The following is a 23,353-nucleotide window of genomic DNA, read 5'->3' on the forward strand; positions in this document are numbered from 1 at the left end:
AAGGCACGTTCCTGAGTTAGCATGGGGAGCAGGCTTGACAGTCACCCCCTGGTACTCCTCAGGGTTCCCACAGTGCAGATACACCAACACCGGAGGAGCAGGCGGGGCAGCAGCGGTGCTTATTCCCAAGGGACATATAAGGAAATAGGATTCCAAGAGGGCAGGTGTGCTCAGGGTCACACAGCAGGTGGGGGGCTGAGCAGGGAGGGTCAGACCTCCCCTCCCCCACCCTCTCCTCCCTGCCAGGCTTCCATCCAAGTGAGTCCAAGTGAGAGGAGAGATGCTTGTGGGGGCCCCCACGGCTGGTCAGCCAGGTGCCCCGTCCCCGCAGCTCCTGGAACTCTGCCTCCTGTTCAGCTTTCTGCTCTTCCCAGCCTCCCCAACTCCCATCGTGGTTCCTGTTTTAGAAATGAAGAAAATGAAATTTGGGTTGACCGACTCATCCAGTATCTATAGCTCTTGGGAGGCAGATCGAGAATTGACCCCCAGCTCCTCCTGACCCCACAGTTTCTCTTCCCACTTGCCCTTGGTGGCTGCCTCGGCCGCACCCTAAAACCTCTTTCAGGAGTTGACGTGGTGAGGCTGCTGTCTGCCTGCCACCGATGGCTGCTCCTGTTGTGTTAAAGGAAATTGGGGAGTAAAAAGTGAAACAGCACAACGAGGTAGTGAAGGAAAAAGGGTGATTGTTTCTGAGATGTCTTGAAGTCGCAGCAAGAGTGTAAAAGGCTGGGAACAATACTGGCCTGGGAGTGGTTTTGCTCCTGCCTATAGGCACCTGCTAAAATGTCCCCCTTCCTCCCCTGATCCACAGCTGCTATTTGCTGCATATGACGCCAACAGGTTCCAGAGACTGAGCTGGAAGGGTCCTCATGCCATCTTCAGTTTCACCCTCTTGCATTGAGACAGGGGAACCTTAGCTGTGAACTCTGCTCCTGGGCAATCTTTCGCGACTTAGTGCCCTTGGCTCAGTGGGTTCCAGCCCTCTGCGTGTGTGACTTGTGCTTGGTCGATGATTCAGTGCAGAAAGAGCTCTGGCTCCGTCCTGGGAAAAACATGGCTCTGAATTCTGGCACTTCAACTACACAGTACCATTTCCAGCAGTACTACTTCCTTCTTCCTGCATATGCCCCTTCCTGGCAGGAATGTTGAAATAGTGCCCTCTGGTGTCTGAGAACAGTACTATGCTGTTAACACAAGCTGGGATCAGAGCTTGTGGCCCCGCATTTTGTAATGCAGGTTGTCTCCCTATGGTTCAGCATAAAAGATAAAATAAAAAGGCATCCTGGTGGGGTTAGAGGAGGACCTCCTAGGGAAGGACACGTTTTGCTAAGCTGGGTTGTGCACGGTGAGAGTTCACGGACTCTCTACCCTCTCTGCCCTTCTCCCTGAGTTGGGAGAGTGAGGTTGGCCCTGTTGACTTATCTCAGTTGCCAAGAAATAGTGTCGGATTGGGAGTCAGACTGAACCTATGAGGATCCCCACCTGGCCACCGCCTCCTGGCCCCCAGGGAGGCAAGTTGCGCCCTTTCTGGACTCCCCTTAGAGAAAAGGCGTGGTGCGTTCTCTCTGGGCTCATGCCGGTGCACACACCGTCTTCTCCCGGTGACTGGGGGTGGGGGGCTTGAAGAGGTAGAGCTAGGAATCCTAGGTTGGGAACCTGGCCCTGTCGCCTACGGGGTGGTGGCCCTGGCAGGTCCCTGAGACTCTAAACTTTTGTCCCCTCCTCTGGGGCAACTCTGCTCTGTAGCCTTGGCCCAAGGGCTGGAGAAAATGGGCTCCCCAGATGCCTTGCAGCCTCCAGGACCTGCAAAGACTGAACAACAAATGTACAGGGAGGGGAGAGGGAAAGAGGGTGCAGCTACAGGGGGTGCGGAGCAGGAGGGGGTTTGGGAGGGGGTGGATGACCCGTCTGTCAGGGCACCTCCTCCCTGTTCCTGATCCCCTCCCTCACACCCTTTCTCTGCCTGGGCTGAAACCCCTGCCCAGCCGCCAGGTGGTGTAGCCTGGACAGGGGGCAGGTGCCAGGCGGGGTCCCTGCTCAGCAGGACAGAGGAGTGGAGGGCAGGTCATGTACAACCAGAAATCAGAGCAGAGTTAGCTGGTCATCTCGGGGGTGCGGGGGAGAATTCATACAGGGCCTGGCTTCCCTCCACCCCTTTCTTCTGTGCCAGGAGGAGTCCCCAAGAATTTTCACCTTTAAACGCCCAGAGACTGGGTGCCCACAACCCATCTGAAGTGAATCAAGTGTAGATAGCTTTGCTCGGCCTCAGCAACAGGAGTACATAGGTGGGCACCTCAGACCAGAGGTGGGGGGGGCGCCCACCCCCCGCCCCCCGCCCACCACAGAGGTGTGATCTCCTGTGGAGTCCAAAGGTGGGGGGTCAGCGAAGCTCGTGTTTGCTGAGCGCTCCCATGTCCCTGGCGCTGACTCACGTGCCTCCATATACTCACTTATTAACTCATCCGTTCATTCATTCACTCAACAAACATCTGGGTATCCACTTTGCACTGGAGATTCAGCAGTGAATAAGAGATGAGAACACTGCTCCTCTTGGGGCTCCAGGACAGCCGGCACGACTGGGGGAGACAGATTAAATAGGACATTTGGCAAATCTGATTGTGATAGGCGCTGTGAGGGGGATTGCAAAGCTAGAAAGTGGGAGCCCCTATTATTATCCACATTTTGTGCATGTGGAACCCGGGCTGTATCTGCAGCCTGAACCATGCACCCAAGAGGGTGCTTGGCAAGGGATGAGGGGGCGGGGGTATCAGCCTGTCGAGGCATGATGGGGACAGACTCTGGGGCAGGGGCGGGGCAAGAGGGGGCTTCTGAATCTCTCTGCTCGGGTGCTGCTCTGGTTGCAGGTGAGGTGGCAAGGGGAGGAAAGGGATATTGAGGGTGGGTGCCAGGCCCACATTGGGCGGCCTGGATGGTGACTCTGAGTTGCACACCCAAGAGAAATTTGGGAGAGATCAATGGGCAGGAGGGAAATGCTTCCGGGGAGGTGTGATGGGGTCCTGCTGCCCTGCTCCATCAGATCCCCGTAGCTCAGGCCCTGAGTGAGGCTGACTCCTGCAGACACCCCCCCATCACTCACACACACACACACACACACACACACACACACACGCCCACATGCTGGTTACAGCTGAGCGGTTCGCATGGAGGGGCCAGGAGGCGCCTGCCATGGCCCTGGCTCCCCAGGCCCCCAACTGAGCTGTAAATGACTTTTCCATTTTCCGAGGCCCGAGCCCAGGCCTGCTTGGTATTCAGGGACACCCAGCCCACACTCGCCAGCTCTCGGCTCTGCCCGAATTACTTGATTAAAACGCATATCAACTATTATGTGATTCGTTTCTCTGCCGCAGCTCCTCGCCGGCCTATGTTAAACTGTAATAAAGGCTGGATGGGCGGCAGCAGGGAGGGGGCGCGCGGGAGTGGGAGTGGGGAGGCAGAGGGCCCCAACCTCCAGGCCACTGCTGGCTCCGCCTGATCTGGGGTCTGGAGGTGGGTCATCCCTCCCCTGCCTTCACCGAGGTGGTTAGGGCCAGAGACTGTGACCAGCTCACTCGTGTGCCGGCTTTTCCTCTGGTAAAGGGAAGTTTGGGGGAGGGGTGTGCAGGGTGGGGAAGAAACCACCTTGGTTTTCGTGACCAGAAGTGGGATCCTCCTTCACTGGGGAAGTCAAGGTGGCAGCATTGACGCGTCTGTGCCGGGGACTCCTGCGTCCTGGCTTCCCTCCCGCCTCACTGCCTGGGCCTCCACTGACAGCTGTAAAATGGGGCTAGGGCTGCCTGCTGGACCCTCTGGGTTCTCGGAGAGACTGCCTTGGAGCGAGGAAGGCACCCAAACTGTAGAGGGCTGTGCACAAGTGTAGGGCGCGTCAGAGATTAAAAGGAACTTTGCCCTCACTCTGCCAAGCCCCTTGTTTCGGAAGCCTTGGCCGAGTGCCCGCTGCGTGCCAGGCAGTGTCCCCACTTCACTCGGGCTCTCTCAGTTCAGTGGGACCGAGGGACCCACGAACAGGCAAGTTTGTCTCCTGATGAGCTTTGAGAGTCCCAGGAAGACCCAGGCAGCCTTGCTGGGGGAGGCGACCCATGAGCTGGGTTCTGTGGGGTGAGTAGGAGTGTGCTGGCGGAAAGGGGGAGGCGTCCCAAGCAGAGGAGGTTCAGAGATGTGAGCCAGCGAGGCTGGACACTGGGCGGGGTGGGTGGTGGTGGGGCCTCCCTGGCATAGCAGAAGCTTCTAAGTCTGTGGCTGTGAAAGCCTTGAAGGGAGGGCCAGAGGCTGGGGAGAGGCCGGGAGAGCCACCTCCCAATGGCTTTCTAGCCGCCTGGCTGGGGCTGGGCTGCCTGAACAGACCTCCTTCCCGCCCACCCTCACGCTCTGACCAGCCACACGGCTCCTGTGGCCCCGTCCCTCATTCCAGCCTCAGGCCGCTCTGCACCACTTTCAAGTCACATGGCTGCTTTGGCGCTGTGCCAGTGCCAGCGCTTCCGGAGGCGGTGTCCCCCGCCACACTGGGGCAAACCCAAGACGGGCTGACACCTCCTCCATCAGTTTGGGAGCGCCCTAAAGCAGCTATTTTCTCCCATAAGCTGGAGAGGGCCCAGGCAGGGATGTGCTCTTCCTGCCTTGCATTGGACCCCCACAGCCCTGGACAGAGAGGGATTCGGGAACCCATAGGGAGGGTTCCCTCCTCATCCCTTTCCTGGGGCTGCTTCCAGACCTGCCTCAAGCTGGTTCCGCCCCCCATGGGAACTTTCCATCCCACAGCTGCTGGGGAACAGGAGGGCAGGAGCTGCAGCTGGCCCAGAGCCTCTGTTTAATGAATGCGCCCCCATGTCCACTCTGCCCAAGTGTCCCCTCCCCGTGCTGGCGGCCTGGGCTTCACCAAGAGGCAATCAGCTCTCGGCGTGTGGAGGACTCAGCAGGGCCTCTCTCTGGCCAAGTCTACCTAATCCTGCTGATGAATTTAGGTCTGAGACTCAAGGGCTCCCAGGGGCGGGAGGGGGAAGGGAATCATGGGGAAACTGGGCGAGGCGGCAGCTCGGGCTTCTGTGTCCCTCCCCGCTGTCTGTGCGGGTCCTGCTTTCCACCCTCTGCCCTTTTCTGTCATCAGTAAAAATAAGAGAACAATGATAATGACCTTCATGGACCCTCTAAAGGCTCCAAGTCACTCCCGTAGCCTTCAGGTTAGTCCATCCTCAGCCATCCAGTGAGCCCCGCGGGGGTGGATCCTTCTCGTCACCTTTACAGCTGTGACCCTGAAGTCCAGAGAGGGGAAGTGACTTGTCCAAGGCCACACTGCAGGGTTGAGACAGAGCCCAATCAGGAGTCAGGCTCCCAGACCAGGGCTGTTGAGTAGACCAGAGCCACCCCACAGGGTCCCCAAACTCCCTCCCAACCTGTCCTTTCCCCCACCCCTTCCCGGTGGGAGCATGTACTTACAGGCTGTGTGGGCTCCGTCTAGTTACTGAACCTCTCTGAGCCTCCTTCTCCCTCTCTGTAAAAGACCAGCAGCCCCAGCTTCACAGACCTGAGTGGGGCTGGCCCAGAGAGAACGGCACGGACTCAGAATGTGGGTCTCTTCCCCGCCTGGGCCGGACAGAGAGGGGGCTGGCACAGCTTTCTCAGGGGCCTGGAGTAACAAACAGACTGTGGTCCAGCTCCCTTGTCTCCCTGGATCTCCCCGCCAGTGGGAACGAGCCTCGCTCTCCCCACTCAGCAGCCAGAGGGTTGTTATGACAACCGCCAGCATCCTGGAGGACCATTCCAGATCCTTTCAAACAACAGAGGCCTCTGCCCTCTTTGCCTGCTGCAGTCGGCCAGGGTTGGGTCCAGGCCCTGGAGCCCCAAATCCGGGCTGCAGAAGGGGTGAGCGGGTTCAGGAAGTGAAGTGGGCATAGACTCAGTTCCACGATGAGTCTAGAAAGCTGTGAGTCCTCGAGGGCGAGGGCGCGGGTGGAAAGCATAAAAGAGCCAAGAGAGAGCCAGCTGGTGTTGATTTGGAAGGCCGTGCACCTGAAAAGTAACATTGTAAAGCGATGTTCCTTCTGGAAGGATGGTTTCAAACCCGAATTCAAGGAGACTCGTGCTTTTGTACATAGAACACGAGTATCATGTTCTAAAATAGGAACCCTAAAAATAAATATCCCAAAACGCAAGGAGGCCGTCTCATTCCAGCCAGAGGCTGCTTAGCACAGAGGCTCTGAGCCCAGCCGCGCCCCGCCCCGTCTCCAGAACGGGGGATTGAAGACCCGCCGTCCTGCGTGGCCCCAGAGCGGGGCAAATCTGAATTAAAGCCCATGAAAACCCCAAATCGGCAGTCGTTTCGTCCCACGTGTGATTCGATCCCACTGGACAACACAAAGCTTGCGTTTCTGCCATCACAGAAAGTTCTAGTGGGCAGGGCTGCCCGAGAACGGAGAGGAACCTTATCAGACCAGGGTTTCTCCAGGGCAGGGCTGGGCTGGGCCTCCTCCGTCTTCCCTTCTGCTCCTCCCCCTCTGGCCTCACAGCTTGGAGGACTCTGCCCAGGGTGCTCCCCCATCCCTCACGGCTCCTGTCTGAGCTTGAGGCTCGCCTTCCCGCCCAGTCGGGGCCCCTGCCCCATCTGCAGGCTGGCCTCCTGCCCCGGCTGCCAATCTCTGCTTCCCCCCACCCCCACCCTCTGCCCAGAGGCCCCCGCGGGCCAGGGCTCCTTGTCCCTGTCAGAAAATTGAGGTCCTGCAGTGAGTTTCAGGAAATGAATCCTTGGGGTTAGTTGTGTTTGGCGCTGAGCCCCAGACATGCTGGGAAGGCCCAGGGACCGGCAGTGCCCACCTTGGCCTCCTCTGGGCCGGGCAGGGGCAGAGGAGGGGCTGGTCTCTGCTTTTAAGGCCAAGGCAGACAAGGCTGAGGGGGCTCCCTTGCCGCTGGTTCCCTTGTGTGATGTCACCTCAGGGGCAGTGGACATGAAAGGCAGGGATGATCCCCACCCCCATTGGCCAAGGTACAAGATGGAGAGAAAGGAGCCAGAGCCGAGGGGCGCTGCCCAGGGCTGGGTGACCTCCTCACCAAGGGAGCACCCCAGGGTACCGTCACCCATTGTGGCCTTCGCTCAGCTCTTGCCCAGAAGGCCTATCCCTTCACCTCCACCTGATCTCCTCTTGACCCCCAAGAAGTTGTAGTCGGTGTTTGGGGGGCAGATGGGGGAGTGGTTCCTTGTGGGAAGAGCCTGGACTTATTTGTGTCGCCGACACTTGAAGAGCTAAGGTAGAACAGAGGTGAGGACAGGAGAGCACAGCTCGAGTGCTGGCGTGGACACCTCCAGGGAGGCGGTGGGCCTTTGGCTCTGCTTCTCTGTGACTCAGTTTCTCCCTCTGTAGTGTGAGCACATGATCTTGCAGGCTCTTCTAGTTGCACCCAGAATGAGTGTCCGGACACAGGGAGCAGGCCTCAGGTCCCAGGCAGCTAGGCCATGCCTGGCACGAGCGGGGGCTCCCCTGATCGGTGAATGGATGAGTGACAAGTGCTCCGGGAATGCCAGGGGTGGAGATGGGAAGGGCCGGGGGGAAAGAGAAAGGAGGCAAAGGAGAAGAGAGAAGAACAGGGGGAGAAGAGAGGAAAACAATCACCTCTAATTGCTTCTCCTTTTCTCTCTTCCTTGGGACTCCCTTCTCCTCATCCACATTCCCCACAGCCCCCCCCGGGGCAACTGGGGCTACAACTTCAGAGCCCTGGCTAGGTACCTCCCGGCTCTGCTGGATCAGAGATGGGCAAGAGGTACATTGTTGGTGGGGCCAGGGGGGCAGTTCAGCCCCAGGGTGTCCTTAGCCTCAACAGCTGAGGAGCTTGATCAAGCCCTTCCTGCAGCCTCCCTGGCAAAGACCTGGGACAGGAACAGGTTTCCGGCCTGACAGACCCTTCCCGGCCGGGGAAGTGAACTGGCCACAGATGTCCTGGGCTCTCTGTACAGGACGCAAAGGCCTACACCATCCCAGACTCCAAGGTAGAAATTAGTGGGGATGATGGGGTGAGTGCTGTGGCCATGACCCGGGTCACCCAGAGATCCTGAGACATCCTACAAGAGCCTTCTTAAGGTCAGGTTCACTGGGGGACAGTGACTATACTGCTGAATTCTCTCTTTTTTTAAGAATGTAATTTTGACCAATGCATTTCGTCAGGAAAACACCCGAGTCCTAGCCGCGCTCCGTGTCAGTGCAGAAACCTAAATGCCCAGCTCGGGGGGATTTTACTTTTCAGGACAGGTGCCCTGAGTATTTAACCAGTCCCCTGGGGCCGGTCAAGACGATGCTGTGGTACATTCTTCTCCCTGGGATCCTCACAAGGTGCTGGGTCGGCAGGTGGCACAAAGCGCCCCCTTCTCACCGGGCCCCCTCCCTGCCGCCCCCTCCTGCAGGGAACCGGCTGGACGAAGGCTCAGACGTGGAGTCGGAACCCGACCTCCCGCTGAAGCGCAAGCAGCGCCGCAGCCGGACCACGTTCACGGCTGAGCAGCTGGAGGAGCTGGAGAAGGCCTTTGAGAGGACTCACTACCCCGACATCTACACCCGCGAGGAGCTGGCGCAGAGGACCAAGCTGACTGAGGCGCGCGTCCAGGTGAGGCTCCAGGCAGGGTCCAGAGATGGAGACTGAAGGGGTGGGGTAGCCAGGTAGGGGTGGGGGTCTGCAGTAGGCAGTCCAGGGACGAGGTGGACAAATAATGTCTCCAGCACTGGATGCAGAGTAGGTGGGCCACGAATGTTGGTTGATTGACTGACTGAGCACTGGACAGCCCCAGAGAAGCCAGGAGCAGTGAGGTCTGTTGGATGAACTTCATCCTCCAGGCAATAGGCACCCCAGGAGAGGAGGGAGGGTTGGAGGGCGGAGAGAAGGGCATTGGTGCATCCAGAAGAGCGGGCTCAGGGAGTGAAAAAAATCTCCTAATCTCTGAGGAAGAGAGGAAGTGATTAAGAGGGGAACTTCTGCACAGTCTCCCTTCCTCATCTGGGTGATGAGTTTCTTGTGCTGGGGCGTGCGAGCCCCAGGCAGGCCTGTTGCTGGGAGGCTGGAAGCATGCAGATCCCCTGCACCCTCAAGTGTGTGATTCCTGATCAGCGGGGCAGGGGTGGGAGAGAGCAGAAAGTGCAAGAAGCTGCCTGGGCTCCCTGTCCCCCGCTGTGAGTGTGTGTTTGGGGGGGGCCCTTTCGCCCAGGCTGAGGCTCAGATTCCTGCAGTTGTTCTGGGGCTGACAGGGTGGGCTTGTGCTGGCTGGGGGAGGAGGAGGAAGAGCTGGGAGGACAGTGAGGAACACTTTTGGGAATCCTTTCCTGGCCTGTCTTCCCCGTGAACTGGGAGGCCGGCCGGTGGGCAGAGGGGCCGCCCCAAAGTGTTCACAGGTTGGGGGGGCCTTCCATCCAGGCCAGCCAGCCTCTATTGGGGACCTACCTGTACTAGCTGCAGTGCTTCCACTTCTAACACACGACCTGGTGGAACCTCAGGCGGAGTTCAGCCAACACCCAGGGGCACGGAGCCTGCTGGGGGGGTGGGGGGCAGAGGGCAGCTGGGGGGTGCTGGAGCCCAGGTTCTTTCCATCTTGAAGAAAACGCGAACTCAGAGCCTAGGATTTGAGAGCAATAGGGAAAGTTCTAGAAGCAAAGTGGCATTTAAACACTGCAGAACCAGCATTTCCCCCTGCACCCTCCCCACCCCCACTCTGACAGCCTCTGAGGGAGACCCCAAGGGGAAGGGGGCAGGGGCAGCAGCCAGCTCATCTCACTCCCTCCCCGGCTCCCAGGCTGACATCGGAGCCTGCCCCCAGCCGCCCCTCCCCGCCTCTGATCCTCCTGCAGCTGTTCTCCTGGACACATTCCTGGGTGCTTTCTCATTCCCATGTCTGGTGGCTTCGGCTGCTTCCCACCACCTTGAAGCCTGACCACTCCTTATAAAATTTCCTGGCTGTCAGGGCTCTGCTTTTATTGGCCCAGGGGACCGAGGAACAGGTGTCACTCAAGGTCTGACGAAAGGAGAGGGCCAGGAAGGGGGGCGGCGGGCAGAGCCCAGGCGAGCCCACGGTGGGGGCAGTGCAGACCTCCTGTGCCTGCTGACTCCCCTACCATGCTCTGGGCTCCCCCAGGGCAGGGCTGAGGTGCCCCCAACCCCACCCCCTGCCCGGACCTTTCCCTGAATATAGGCGGGAACAGTAAGTGTTGAGTAGTTTAGGACCCAGATGACTGATGGAACACGTGGCCTGCAGAAGCGGGACCTCGGAGGCCACGGCTGTTCTGGGTGGCAGAGGCCAGGGCGGGGAGGACCTTCCCACATCCAGTCTGCAGGTCTGCGGGGGCCAGAGCCATCAGCCCCTCCCTCTGACCAGCTGTGTCACCTCAAGCAGGTGGAGACAAGTCAGTTTCCTCTCCTGAGAATTAATCTCACCTGTGAAAAGGGGATCAAACTAAATGATCACTAAGGTCCCTCGACATCCTAGGTGCCTTAATTATGGGCAATCAGAGCTTGTGGGGTGACCAGATGCCCGTTGTGGCAAGTGGTGAAGCAAAGCACAGTACCCAGGTGGCAGAGATGCTGGCGAGGGGGCTCCTGCATGGGAGCTGAACCTGAACCTGAACCTGTCGAGATTTTGTTCTGTACTTCCTGCTCTGTGCTGTCCGGGTCCTGGGCCCCACTATGATTTTGCAGCCCCGCACCGTCTCACCTCTGTGGCCTGGGAGGCGGGTGGGTGTTGGGGGGCTCAGAGCCAGAAGCCTAGGTTGGGAATTCCAGCTCCATCATGCCCCCTGCGGCCCTCAGTTCACCGTCTGCAAAGCAGACATGATGATAATCATCCCAAGGAGTAAACAATCACATGCAAAAAACCCCCACCCCACACGCCGTTAGGAGTGCCCAGCACATGGAATCTCCGTGCATGGAGACATTAGTGAAACTCCACCAGTCCATGGTGGTTCCAGTCATGGTGGTTCCAGTTCTGAAACTGGGGCTCATGTATGGGGCACCTCCTGTGTGCCAGACACTGTTCCAGGCATGGGGGGGTTCAGCTGGTAGAGTATGAGACTGATGTTCAAACCAACCAGAAAACAGGTGAACACAAGTCAGGCAGGGTCTGTGTGTTGTTACCTCCCCTGGCTGCCCTCCAGCCTGCTCCCCAGAAGGAGAGCCTCCCTGATGTCTGGCAGAGACGCCCCTGACCCAGCTTGCTGCAAGTCTGAGGGTTGAGGAAGGGTGTCAGGCAGGAGGACACAGCCTGGGGCCAGTGAGTCCTTCTGGGGGACCTTCGTCTCTAAACGACTGGTGGGCTGACCCCATCCTTGCACACACCTGCCCTGCAGGCAAAGAAATCTGTGTCCTGAGATACCCAAGCCTGCCTGTTTCTTCTAGAGACAGAGGCCCCCCCTGAACAGAGCCCCATTTTTGAGGGACTCCCTACCGAAGGACTGAAATCAGATATTTTTGTGACCCTCTGTGGTGCCCGCCCGTGCCAGCCAGGCGTTATCTCTCATCTCACCATGTCCTCTGAGGCACGTGTGTTGAGTCTCCCGTTTTGCAGGTGAGAAACCTGAGCTTATGCTAAGGGAAGTAACTTCCTGAAGACTCGATCAGAAGGGCCGCACTGGGACATGGCAGTTTGTCATGTTCTCTTCCTCTGTGCCGCCTTGAGAGATGAAATATTCAGCGCAGTGAACAGATGCTTCCTGCTTCCAGGCTTGTGCAGAGGGAAGGATCAAAACTGAGTAATAAAACTCAGTCTCTACTTTCAAGGAATCCAGTGCCTCCCAGGGGTTCTGGGAGGGATGCTGGGGCCGCTGCTGTCCCTCCTGGGAACCTCTGTTCTCCATCCGTAATGGGCCGCTTGCGCCAGGTGTGGGCTGGGGGCCCCGGCTCTGCCACGGGGGGGTTTCTAGCGGCGTAGAAACCCTCATGTTAACTCATGAGGTCCAGAACCGCCTGGAACGTGGGTGCTGTTTTAGCCATGAAGGAACTGAGGCACAGAGGGATAATGGATTTGCCTATCTTGGCTAGGCATCAAGGCAGGTTCAAGGTAGGCAGCCAAGTCGCAGAGTCCCTGCATTTAAACATCATGTTACACTTCACAAGGAGGGAGAGGCTTTGTACTGGGGTAGAGGCAGCCCCAGGGCAACAGGACAGGGAAGGAAGAAGAGGTGAGACAATTGACAGCAAAGAGCATGGCCTGTCTTCCAGGAAGTCCTCTAGATGCTGAGAGAGTTGGAAGCCCTTCCTCAAGCCCCTGGCTAGCACCTTGCACTTCACCCTACCTGAGCTTAGGCAGTCACTGTTCTGTGACTGGTGTGTTGGGGTCCAGGCAGAGGGCAGCTGGAGGGCGGAGCTGACCTCTTCATCCACAGCATCTTGTTGGGCACAGCGTGGAGTCCTAGCAAAGGTTTGGGAGCAGGAGGGAATGAGCAAGGGAGGTGGGGAAGGAGGGAGAATATGTCCGTTTCTTTCGCGCTCTTTATTTGTGGAAACCATGGCCCACACCTCAGGCACAGCTGCAGCGTGACCCTCCAGATCAGCTTGTCCCAAAGTTAAGTCATTCTCCAAGCGTCCTCAGGTTTCTTGCCACATTTGCATAGTATCCGTATTATTTGCTTTTTTAAAAAATAAAGTCAACAAATTAAAAATAAAAGTGTGTATCATGCTTGTGAAAGGACGCATGGGAATCACACAAGGGAAGACAAGCGTGAGTAGAGCCAGCTGGGAGGTCACCTGCAGAGGCGTCACCTGGCAGGAAGGAGAGGAGCAAGGGACAGGGTTAGGCTGAGGCTGCGTGAGCCCCGGGCAGAGACCAGAAGGCCTGGAGGAGAAGCGGGGAGGTTCGGGGTTACTTAATGTCTGTCACTTGCCATCCGGGCTGTCACTCCAGTGTGAAGCGGTGGAGACCCACCCTCTGGGAAACATGGAATTAAAACAGATCCTTCCCCACCCGGGCCCTCCCGGGAGCAGGACACTGCCCGTTCCCTGCCGTTCAGCAGTCTCTGGGCCTGACTGGTGGCATCTCCCCTGCCAGACTCCCCAGGGGAAGCCCTCGGTGCCCTGGGGAGGTGGGGAAAGCCAGGGCTTCAGTTTCATTCTGGAGCCAATTTTTGTTCCTGATCTGGCTGCCTCGGCCCCTTCTCTGAAACCTGACCGGTCCGAGTTTGCTGCTCTCTTCATCTGGCTTGGGAAATCGCACTGTCTCTCCCCTTGGGAAGGCCTTGGAAAGGCGGAAATTACCAGGGGCTTGTAAGCACCCCTCCAGCAGCAGCGACCCCCCCCATGTTTGCAGAGGTGGCCTAGAGATCTGGGGGTCCCCAGGCCAGAAGGGGTTGTGATTTGCATCCCACCAGGAGGGGCTCCCACCTGAGCCTTGCAGCCCCAGCGCCAGTCAAGACACAAGGGCCCTTCCTGCCTTCCCTTGCCTGCCTTCCTTCCTGCCTGCCTGCCTGCCTCCCTCCCTCAGTGAGGGTTTGGGAACACCTGTGGAGCAAGGAGCAAGGGAGGCCTGGCCTCTGCCCTGGAGTTTAGGGCCTGAGGTGGAGACAAAAGGAAGTGTGGCCAAAATAAAGGAGCCGATGGACTGTCAGTGTGGAGGATCCCACGTGGGAGGCCCCCCAGGGCAGGCAGCGCCCGCCTGCACTACCTTCCATTCAGCGATTAGGGAAATGGAGTCGGCCGCCTGGACTCGCTGCTCATCCCTCCGGCCTGTCCCGGCGCTAGCTGACATTCCGCACAAGCGGGCTCCAGGAGCAGTGGATGTAAATTTGAAACTTGGATCCCGTATAGACTAGATCTGTGACCTTGCGCCCATTATTTGACTCTTGTGTGAACCTCAGTTTCTCCTCCTGTGAAGTGGGACAAGGGGGGACATAGCTCATGGTCTGCACGCAGACCGGCACGTGAAGTGTTAGACAGGGCAGGGAGGGGAGGGCGATGCCAGAGGACAGCCGTCATGTTCCCATGCTTAATAAGTCCCGGCGTGTGGTGGTGGCGGGGCGGGGGGGCTTTCCTGACCCAGGGGGCCCAGCCTGGATGAGCAAAGTAGGAGCTCAGGCACCAGACAAAAAACTGGCTCCACCTCTGAGTTGTGCAGGTGGGTCCATCCAAGTAGGTTCTAGACGTGCATCTCCCTCCGGGGGGCTTCCTGGAGGAGGCGGGAGGGTGTCTGGACAAGTATGGTCGCCCAGAGCACTGACATCCCTCCAGGAGGAGCAGCTGCCCTGGGAAGAACACTGGAGTGGGAGTCAGACCGGGCTGTGCCTCCAACTCACTGCCACACAAGCAAATCATCTGCACCCCCACCCCAAGTTTGTTTCTCTGTAACATGGGGATATGCAAGTAACCCCCTCACTGGGAGGTCATGAGAACAGGTGGGATCATGCTGTGAAATCGCACCACAGGGAGATTTCCTCCTCGGAGGTGGGGGTGCTGTCTGGAAGGGAGGGTGATGGCCAGCGGCCAGGCTGAGGGCTCTCTGTTCTCCACTGTCCACTCCCAGGTTTGGTTCAGTAACCGCCGGGCCCGTTGGCGTAAGCAGGCAGGAGCCAACCAGCTGGCGGCGTTCAACCACCTTCTGCCAGGGGGCTTCCCGCCCACCGGCATGCCCACGCTGCCCCCCTACCAGCTGCCAGACTCTACTTACCCAACCACCACCATCTCCCAAGGTGAGTGCCTGAGCCCGTCCTCGTCCTGGCCCCATCCGTTTCTTAACGAAGAAGGAATAACAAGGGTTCGCCACTCAGCCCTGGAGCTCGGCTCTGCCAACAGGCCCAGAGCACCAGGTGTGCTGTGGAGGTGGCCTCCGTGCTCACGTTCGGCACAGAGCTCCAAGCAGAGATGTCACATGAGCTTCCTGGGGTCTTACCAAAATGCAGGCGAGAGGGGGTCTCCCCTGATCTCCCAGAACCCAATTCTGTCCTCGCCCTCCCATCTGCCCCCACCCCCACTGCAGCACATACTAGGGATCCTAATGCTGGACATTGGCCTCATGAAGCCCTGGTGCCTCTAAAGGGCTGGCGGCCTGGAGTTCTGGAGGCCAAGAAGAGAGGAGGGGACCCTCCTCATGATTCTCGGGAAACTGACCCGTTACTGAGGCCCGTCCACTGGAACAGGACTGCACGGACGAGCCCTGACGGAGCAGAACAGCGCCCAGCAGCTCAGGGTGCAGATGGCACCTCCAGCCCTGACCCCACCTCTCACTGGCCCTGACACCTTGCATGGGCCTTGGCTTCTTCGCCTGTAGAATGGGACAGCAGTCTTGCTCCATACCCTTAGGCGACACTTATCAGAGCACCTGGCAAGTGGTCAGTAACAGCTATCAGGTCCACTGTCCCCTACAGATCTGACTTTCAGTCCAGATAACACTTTGTTGAGCCCCTGCTGTGTGCCGGGCACGGAGCAGCGGGGCCTGTGTGCAGCTGCCTGGGCCTGGTCTGGACTGCTGGCCGGCTGTCACCCAGGACTTGGCCAGTCCCTTGATCCGCCCAGGAGCATGTGCAGGCGGTGGTCCCTTCCCTCCAAGGAACAGACTGGGAGGAGGCTGAGGCTTGAGGTCCACCTTCCCAACAGGAGGTTCTGGTGAGGCACGAGCTCAGGCCTCTCCGGCTCTCTCCACAGACGGGGGCAGTACGGTGCACCGGCCCCAGCCCCTCCCGCCGTCCACCATGCACCAGGGGGGCCTGGCTGCGGCCGCCGCTGCCGACACCAGCTCTGCCTACGGAGCCCGCCACAGCTTCTCCAGCTACTCCGACAGCTTCATGAACCCGGCGCCTTCCAACCACATGAACCCCGTCAGCAATGGCCTGTCTCCCCAGGTAGGTCCCTCGCTCCTTGGCCTAGAACGCCACCCCCGGACACCACCGGCTCAGACGGCGAGGGCTTTGGGTGCAAAGCGGCTCTCCCTGGGGGAGGACACCATGACATCGCTGGCTGGGTGCCTTGAGAGCATGTGAGGGAGGTGGGGATGCCCCTGCCACCTTCACTTGCTGGTGCTCAGTGGCCCTCCCCTCATTTAAGCTCTTCTCGGCAGACCTGGCTGGCCCGGCAGGTCTGAATGTCTCAATGGCTGCAGTGAGGAGGTAGAAAGGGATCCAGGCAAGGTTCAGTATTTCTTGCCACTCAGAAACAGGGATTTACTACAGACTTGCTCCTGGCCCAACAGCCACCCAGAGCTTTTGAAATCTGCTTGCCACCCATCATGGCTCTGCCCAGGTCAGTCCTTTAAAGTCAGGCTTTTTCAGACAGTGTTGGTGGGCGTCTTGCACCATTCCCTGGAGGATGCAGACTGTGGTTAGGGCTTTGTTCTAGAACCGGGAATCCTTCCTGGATTCCACCCTGTTCCCACTCAACGGGAGTGACCAAAGAGTGAAAGACAAGCCCATGCCCTGTGGGTTGAGAGAACTGCACTAGCGTTCTAGATCAGGAACTGTGCTCCCATTGGGTCTGGGACCTCGTCTCTCATGGGCGATTGGTTGCTGGTCAAGTCACTCATCACCTGCTGGTGCCATTAGAAATCACAAGGCCAGGGCCTCCCTGGTGGTGCAAGGGGTTAAGATGCAACCTATGAAGCTGTCCGCAGCCACTGCAGAGCGAGTTTGATCCCCAGCCAGGTAGCTGCCCACATGGCACAGCAGACCTCTCCTGTCTCACCCGCTGCTCCCCTCAGCAGTGTATTTCAGTCAGTCTGCCTGTTCTGTTCCCCGTTCTGTCCCTGGTGAATCCTCTCACCCCCTGCACTCTGGCCTGTACCCCAGTTCTTGATGCATAAATAGATAAATCTTTTAAAAAAAAAAGAAATCACAAGGCCATTTCTGGATGAAGTCAGAAAGATGGTGATGGGGTTCTGGTGGGCCTGGAGAACAGGGCTGGGGATGTGGAACGTCCCAGTGGTTTTGAGGAACAGACAAGTTCATTTTTGTAACTATAGCAAGTTCTCAAATGTTTGTGTGAGAAGGAGTTAAATCCAGGGCTGGTTTGAACTCACCTTCCAAGACACCTGCCACTTGCCTGTGCTGGGAAGACGTGATACGCTGCCGTGGAAAGGGGAAGGCTGGTGGGCATTTCAGCCCCAGCACTGCCACTCAGTGATGTCAGGCAAGGTGGCATCTCTGGCCTCAGTTTCTCCTTGAAACACAGAGTGATTAGACAAAGCGTGTTAATAGCCTCATAATGAGGGTGCCCCCTGCTCCCAGTGTGCTAACAGGTGACAGCATCTAGCACAGAACCTGGCACAGACTGGTGCCAAGTATTGCCCTCCTCTTGCCAGGACAGTATAAAGGGAAACCTGTTACCTACAGGAAAAAAGGGTCCCACGGAGGGTCCGCACCCTTGGGGCCTTTGCTGTTCATTTGCATACTTAGGGCTCCTGCAGTATTTAAGCCTGAGATAGTTACTCTCTGACCCTTACAGGAAAAAACTGCCAACTCTTGGTCTAAAACATCCTCAAGACGATCATTTTCTGCATGTTTGGGGTTCATTCTCGTCCGCCTCTGTTCATGTGTGTATTAGGTTCCATCTCTCCCCTTCTCTCTGCCTCGATTTTCCATCCTTGAAAGGGGGTGGTACTAGCACGTCACGGGACCTTGCGGATGGAGTGAGACGATGCATTCACTGAGCCCAGGTTCTGGGCAGGGAGGGGCCCCAGGAACGGGTAACCCTAAGCCGCTGCAGGCAGAGCTCAGATGGCGATGCACCTTGGGGCCCTCTTGGGGTCCACATTATGGGGGGTGCTGCAGCCTGCCAGAATGTTTTTCCTGTGGAGCCTAATTGGCCTCTTTGCAGTTCAAGGCCTTGCCCTCCGTCTCATTAGCGCGAGGACTAATAGGCAAGCGAACCTTCCAGAGTCGGGAGCTAGACACAACAGGCCCCAGAGCGGGCTGGGTGGGGACAGCTGCAGAGACTGAAACGTCCTCGCCCGGGAATGTGGTGCAGGCCTGGCCTTGCGGCCCGAAACAAGTTGGAGGCACATCCCTTGCAAAGCTGAAGGGGGACTTTGAGATCAGGCGGGCCAGCTGTCCCCCTTTACAGAGGGAGGGGCCCCACACGCTGGCCAGCCAGGGCCAAGGGCCCAGGGCACCTGCTTCCTGACCACTGCTCCCCCAGCTCCCCAGCTCCTTGAGGACCCAGGTTTATCCCCCGAGCAGCACTTTTGCCATAGGGCAGAGGGGAGGCTAGCAAAGGAAGGGCCTGGCTTCTGGGGTGTGGTTCGGCGATGGGGTAAAGATGTTCTGTGCGCGAGGATCTCCCACGCACTCCTTGGGCCCAGAGGTGAACCTGCAGGAGGGAAGAGGAAGAGTCACTGACCCACCGCTGTCAGCCCCCAGATCGAGTCCGACCCTCGCCCCCCTCCCAGAGGCCCTTGAGGGGCTTCCTGCCCAGTCCTTGGGGGTGGAGAGGCTGTGAGGTGTGGTGAATTGGTTCAGAGACTCACCCCAAGGTTCCCACCAAAGGTGTGAAGACAGATGGGGGTCTGACAGGGGCAGAGGGGACTGGGAGGTGAGCAGCTGCCGGAGGAGGGAGGGGCGCGCGGTGGCGCCAGGACAGGCGGAATGTGCTTCTGTGCACGTGAACCTGCCAGGGTTAAGCTGCGAGCACTTCCTGCAGGAAGGGGGCAGCAGGGGGTGGGGGCTGGGTCTTGCGCAGAAGCCCCAGGCAGTTCTAAGCCCTGACTCCCACCGCCTGAGCAGGCTGCGGCTCCTTGTCGGCACATCTCTCTGGGCTCGGCCCTGTGCTGTCTCCCCAACCAGAGGGGCTTCTCCATTGCTACCTGGGCTGGGTGGGGGGATGGGGCTGCCTGCTGGGCTGTGGGGCTGGCACGCGAGCCCCTCACCCAGGACTGCAGGACCCCCTGCCACTCCCACCAGAGAGCCTTGGCAGTTGTGCTCACAAAAGGGAGCTCGCTGAGGGGCAGAGGTGGAGTTCTTGCTCATCCCCAGTTGATGGGATTCTGGCCCCTGACCCTGGAAAATGGGTGTTGCTGAGCCCCAGGGACTCCACGGAGAGACTGCCCAGCAGAATGTCATAGAAAACAGTGTGCTCAGCCCAGCTCTGCGAGCCAGGTCTGACCCAGGCTCGCACAGGACAGCCAGCTCATGGTGCCTGCTGTGTGCCAGGTGCTCTAGGCACCAGCAGGAGCTGCCCTCGTAGGGCTGGCAGCACAGCAGGGCAGACAGATAATGAATATGGTTAAAAACAGGCCTTGTGATATCTTGACACCCATGTTGACAGGACGGCTGAACTTTCTGAGCCCCTGTGACTACAGACCCGGGTCTGTTTCCTACGTACTAATCCGCTCAAGGGGCAGAGCCAGCCTCCAAGGGCACGTCTCTGCAGCCTGAGATCGTCACCATCCAGCTGCCCTCCTGCCTCACAGGAATGCCCACCCTCACTCTCCAGAGATTAACTGGCAGCAAGAAGAAATCATCTGGGGAAGCTGGTCTGGCTTATGGGGGAGGAGCACACTCAGCCCATGTGGTGGATGAAAAGTTGGGGCGGGGGCCTCAGTTAGGGGCCAGCGGGCAGAGCTGAGCAGTACACACGGCAACCTGCGGAGAGGTTTCCATGTCCTTGAGATTGGCGCCCTTGCAGTCCAGTCCTCATGTGTCCCCTAAGCCCAGCCTTGTAGGATCAGCCGCGCAGCCCACGGGCGTCCCTGGTCCTTGTGGGGAATCCTGCCCATGAACCAATTCCCTGGTGGGGGGCGGGGCTCACAGTCCCGCAGCCTGAACCAAGGCTCATTATTTGGAAAATGGCTCTTAGAAAACATCTCGGGGCAGCTTAGCACAGAAGGAACCTTCCGAGGTGTGAATGTCAAGGGTGAAGGGGTGCCCGCAGGTCCATCTCTTCATGCCAGCCAGGTCTGTCTGGGAATGGCCAGCAGAGCACTTGTTAGGGGTCCTGGGCAGAGACAGAGGCGGGATGCCCAGGCCTGCCCTTTAGGGTTCCCCAGTCTGGCAGAGAAAGGGGACCACTCAGCCCCAGTCGTGAGGCTGCTCCCCAGCTGAGAGGACGACCCAGATCCTGGATCAGGAGTCACAGACCCTTGTCCTTAGACACCCCAGTCTGAGGATGGAAGCACAGCCTGGGTGTGATGGGGAGACAGGCCTTGGGGGTCGCAGCTCTTAGTGGTCCAAGCTCCCAAGCGAAGAAGCCGGAGCAAGTCCTGCCACCCCGCGGCTGGAGGTCATGGCAGGGGCCTGAGCCAGCTTCATCAGGGCCTGTGTGGGTGTCTCTGGGGGACACATAGCAGGAGCCTCCTTCTCCCGTAAGTTTTTAAGATGCAGACCCTGTAAGAGCTGGTATTGGAAACTGAGGCCTGAAGAAGGGGAGAAAATTGTCAGGAACCCACACTGTTGGGTTAGCAGCCGAGCTGGGTGTGCCCCTTTCTCTAGCTCCTGGGGCCCGGGGGAGACCCTGAGAAGGAAACGGGAAGGAAGATGGAGGCAGAAGAGCTGCTGGGGGGCGGGGGGGACAGTGGTGGGGGGCAGGGCGGGGCGCACGAGCGGTTCCAGACCCCAGCTGGGGCGTCATGGACAGGGGGCTTCTGTCCTGCCACCGTCCCTCGTTTTGCTCCTTAATGTCCCACATTTGCCATCCCTTGGCTCTTCTCTGGAGCTGAACACAAGGAACCCGTGAAAGGGATTTACATACTTACAATCCCCCCCACCCCCCGCCCCACGGAACTAAAGGAAACACTCTGGAAGCGTGCAGTCAGCCACATGGCCGCCATCACAGCTCCCCCAGCCTTGTGTCCTTGCCTGCTGCTTGAGGTTTTCCCCCTTCCTTCCTGCGCACGTAGTAATTCCAGTGCAGCTACCGTGGAGCACAGGGCTGTGCTGCTGGCAGTGCTCTTGCAGCTTTCATTTTATGGATGAGGAAGCTGCCCTGTCCCGAGTCAGCCAGCCTCCCAACCACCCACTCATTCATCCGTCCACCCCGCTTTACCCCCATCCACCCACCCACCCACCCACCCATCTACCACTCCATCCTTCCCTCCACCCACCCACCCACCCACTCACCCATCCATCCATCCATCCCCATCCATGCATCCATCCATCCCTCCATCCACCCACCCTCCCACCACCCATCCATCCATCCATCCATCCATCCATCCACCCATCCATCCATCCACCCATCCATCCACCCATCCATCCATTCATCCATCCACCCATCATCCAACATTTACTAAGCCCCCGCCACACATGCCAGGCTTTGTGGTAGATTCTGGAAGGGACAGAGCTAGGGTTGGGATGGTCTGGCCCCAGAGCCCAGTGTGCTCCTGTCATATCAGCCCTGGGATGTTGAGCCTTTGACCCATCTGGGAAAGCTGAAGTTTGAGGCCACAGGGACAAAAAGTAGCACAGCCAGCTTCGGAATCTACCCTCAAATGCCAAGCTTCCCTCTCCTGAGACCAGTAAAAGCAAAGCTCACGGCTTTATTTTTATTTCCCTGTGAATGGGATCTCCTGCATGCCTCTTAATAGCAGCTTCCCAACCGGCAAACCTGGAAGCGCCAAGGAGCCAGCCCAGCCAGAAGAGGCATTCCATTTGCTGAGCACCTCCATGCTTCTGGGAGCACCGACTGGGAGCACTTGGCTTTGTGATGTCAGTCACACCCCCACAGAAACTTTGCACTTGGGGGAAAAAGGTTCAGAGAGGCTTAGTAACTTGCTGAAGGCCACAGAGCAGGTGGGTGGATGTGATGATTTCCCCAGGCAGATCTGGGGGACCGATGCACCACCTTCCCTGACCCCCAGCAGGGTAGGAGCACTGGCTCTCGGGAACTGAGCTGTGCTTCTCCCACCCTGGACCTTAGAGTTCCCTTTGCCTTTCTCCTCTCACTTCCTCTTTGTGTCTTTCCCCCCTTTATTGGCGACACTGCGTTTATAATAGGCATTTAAAATGAGTCTTGCTGGACCAGGGACGAGGAAGGAGGAGGGAGTGGGAGATTTGCAGGCAGGAAGGCAGGGAGGGGGATTGTGGGGTGTTAAATAGCCCAGAATTTTTAAAAAACTGATGCAAATCACTAGTAGGAGAGAAAATTATGTGCAATTACGTCCTGATATTGGAAGGTTTTGCCTAGCCCAGGCAACAAGATCTCATTAACAAGCAGAAAATAAGATTGAAATGGTGTGTAAAAGAGCTGAAAAATGAATTTGAATGCTGCGTTTGTCCACAATTACCCCCTCCTTCACACATATTTTATTGCAATTTTTTTATTATTCTTAATCTCTCCATTCCTCAAAGCAGATTGGGGACATCCTGGCATTACTGGGGCGTCGGGAGGAGGTGTGGCGGATTTCTTGCTCCCCTGAAAGGAGACCCTTCTCTCGCACATTTTCCGAGGTTGGGTTTTGGAGGGATCAGAATTCATTTCTCCGGCTTAGCGGGTTGTAGGAACATGGGGCTTTAACCCCAGCCCAGAGCTCCTCTGCACCCCGCCCCGCCTTCCGCCTCTTCCCTTCCCGGCTCTGCTGCCTCCAGCTTCCTCCCTTTTCCCTTCTCAGGGTCTCTCCCAGCCTTCCCCTTTCTCCAGAGGCCTCTCCCCCAAGCCACCAGAGCTAGAGAAAGCCAGGGAGAGGGAAAAGCAGCTTGATCTTTGCTAACAAGCAGCTCCGAGCTGGAGTTCTGGTTCTGCCTCTTGCTCAGTGGCTGTGTGGCCCTGGGACACCTCTGTGGGCTTCATCTCCTTCGTCTGAAAATGGCAGTGACAATCCCTGCTCCTGGGGGGAGCTGTAAGGACTAAGGAAGAATTTGAGTAAAGGGCCTGGCACATAGTAGGTGCTTGGTACATACATGTGAGCTCTCACCCCACCCCCATCTGTGCCCCGGCCTCCAACTTTGCCTTACTCAGTCCCAAATCAGAGTCTCTTTCTCCCTCCCCTCCTTTGCTGTCCCCTCTCTCATCACTCCCTTCACCTGCTGGAAAATGCCTGCGCTGTTGCCCATTCAGTACAACGGAGGCTGTCCCACTGAGCTCCGTCTCGGGAAGAGAGGCCACTGGGGTGCAGGGAGCACCCCCGGGGCCCTGGGGAAGGATGAGTTGGCTGGCATGGAAGCAGTGACTGGCTCACGCTGGCTCTGAGTGGTTTTCCCCTGGATTAGGGGAGAGCTGGCTGAGTCACCCCCACCCAGGTCCCATTTTGCACCATGCCCAGGGGTCAGCCTGAGGGAAGGGCCTGGAGTCTGTGGCCGGCTTTTCTTGGACCAGAAGCCAAATGACATTTTGCAGCGCCTGCTCCCTGGAGAGGGCTTTCACCATCCCCCGTGATGGCCCAGAGACACCCCTAGGCACACAGGAGGGCCCCGTTGCAGCGGCGGTCAGGTGCCAACAGGGGCCGTGGGACCGTCTGCTCAGAGAGTCA

The 23,353-nt window shown here is 58.2% G+C and overlaps 1 protein-coding gene across 1 annotated transcript in view; it reads left to right on the forward strand.

Annotated features, from left to right (window-relative positions):
* PAX7 (paired box 7) overlaps window positions 1-23,353 on the forward strand; it is a 90,907-nt gene that overhangs the window by 41,388 nt on the left and 26,166 nt on the right. The window contains exons 6-8 of the mRNA XM_054691165.1: window positions 8,405-8,604; window positions 14,492-14,657; window positions 15,610-15,806. Coding sequence (XP_054547140.1) covers window positions 8,405-8,604; window positions 14,492-14,657; window positions 15,610-15,806 — 563 coding nt within the window. The remainder of the gene's footprint in view (window positions 1-8,404; window positions 8,605-14,491; window positions 14,658-15,609; window positions 15,807-23,353) is intronic.

The sequence above is a fragment of the Talpa occidentalis genome, unplaced genomic scaffold, assembly GCF_014898055.3.
Source record: "Talpa occidentalis isolate TD23 unplaced genomic scaffold, MPIMG_talOcc4v2.1 talOcc4.9, whole genome shotgun sequence".
In the NCBI taxonomy this organism is placed as follows: Eukaryota; Metazoa; Chordata; class Mammalia; order Eulipotyphla; family Talpidae; genus Talpa; species Talpa occidentalis.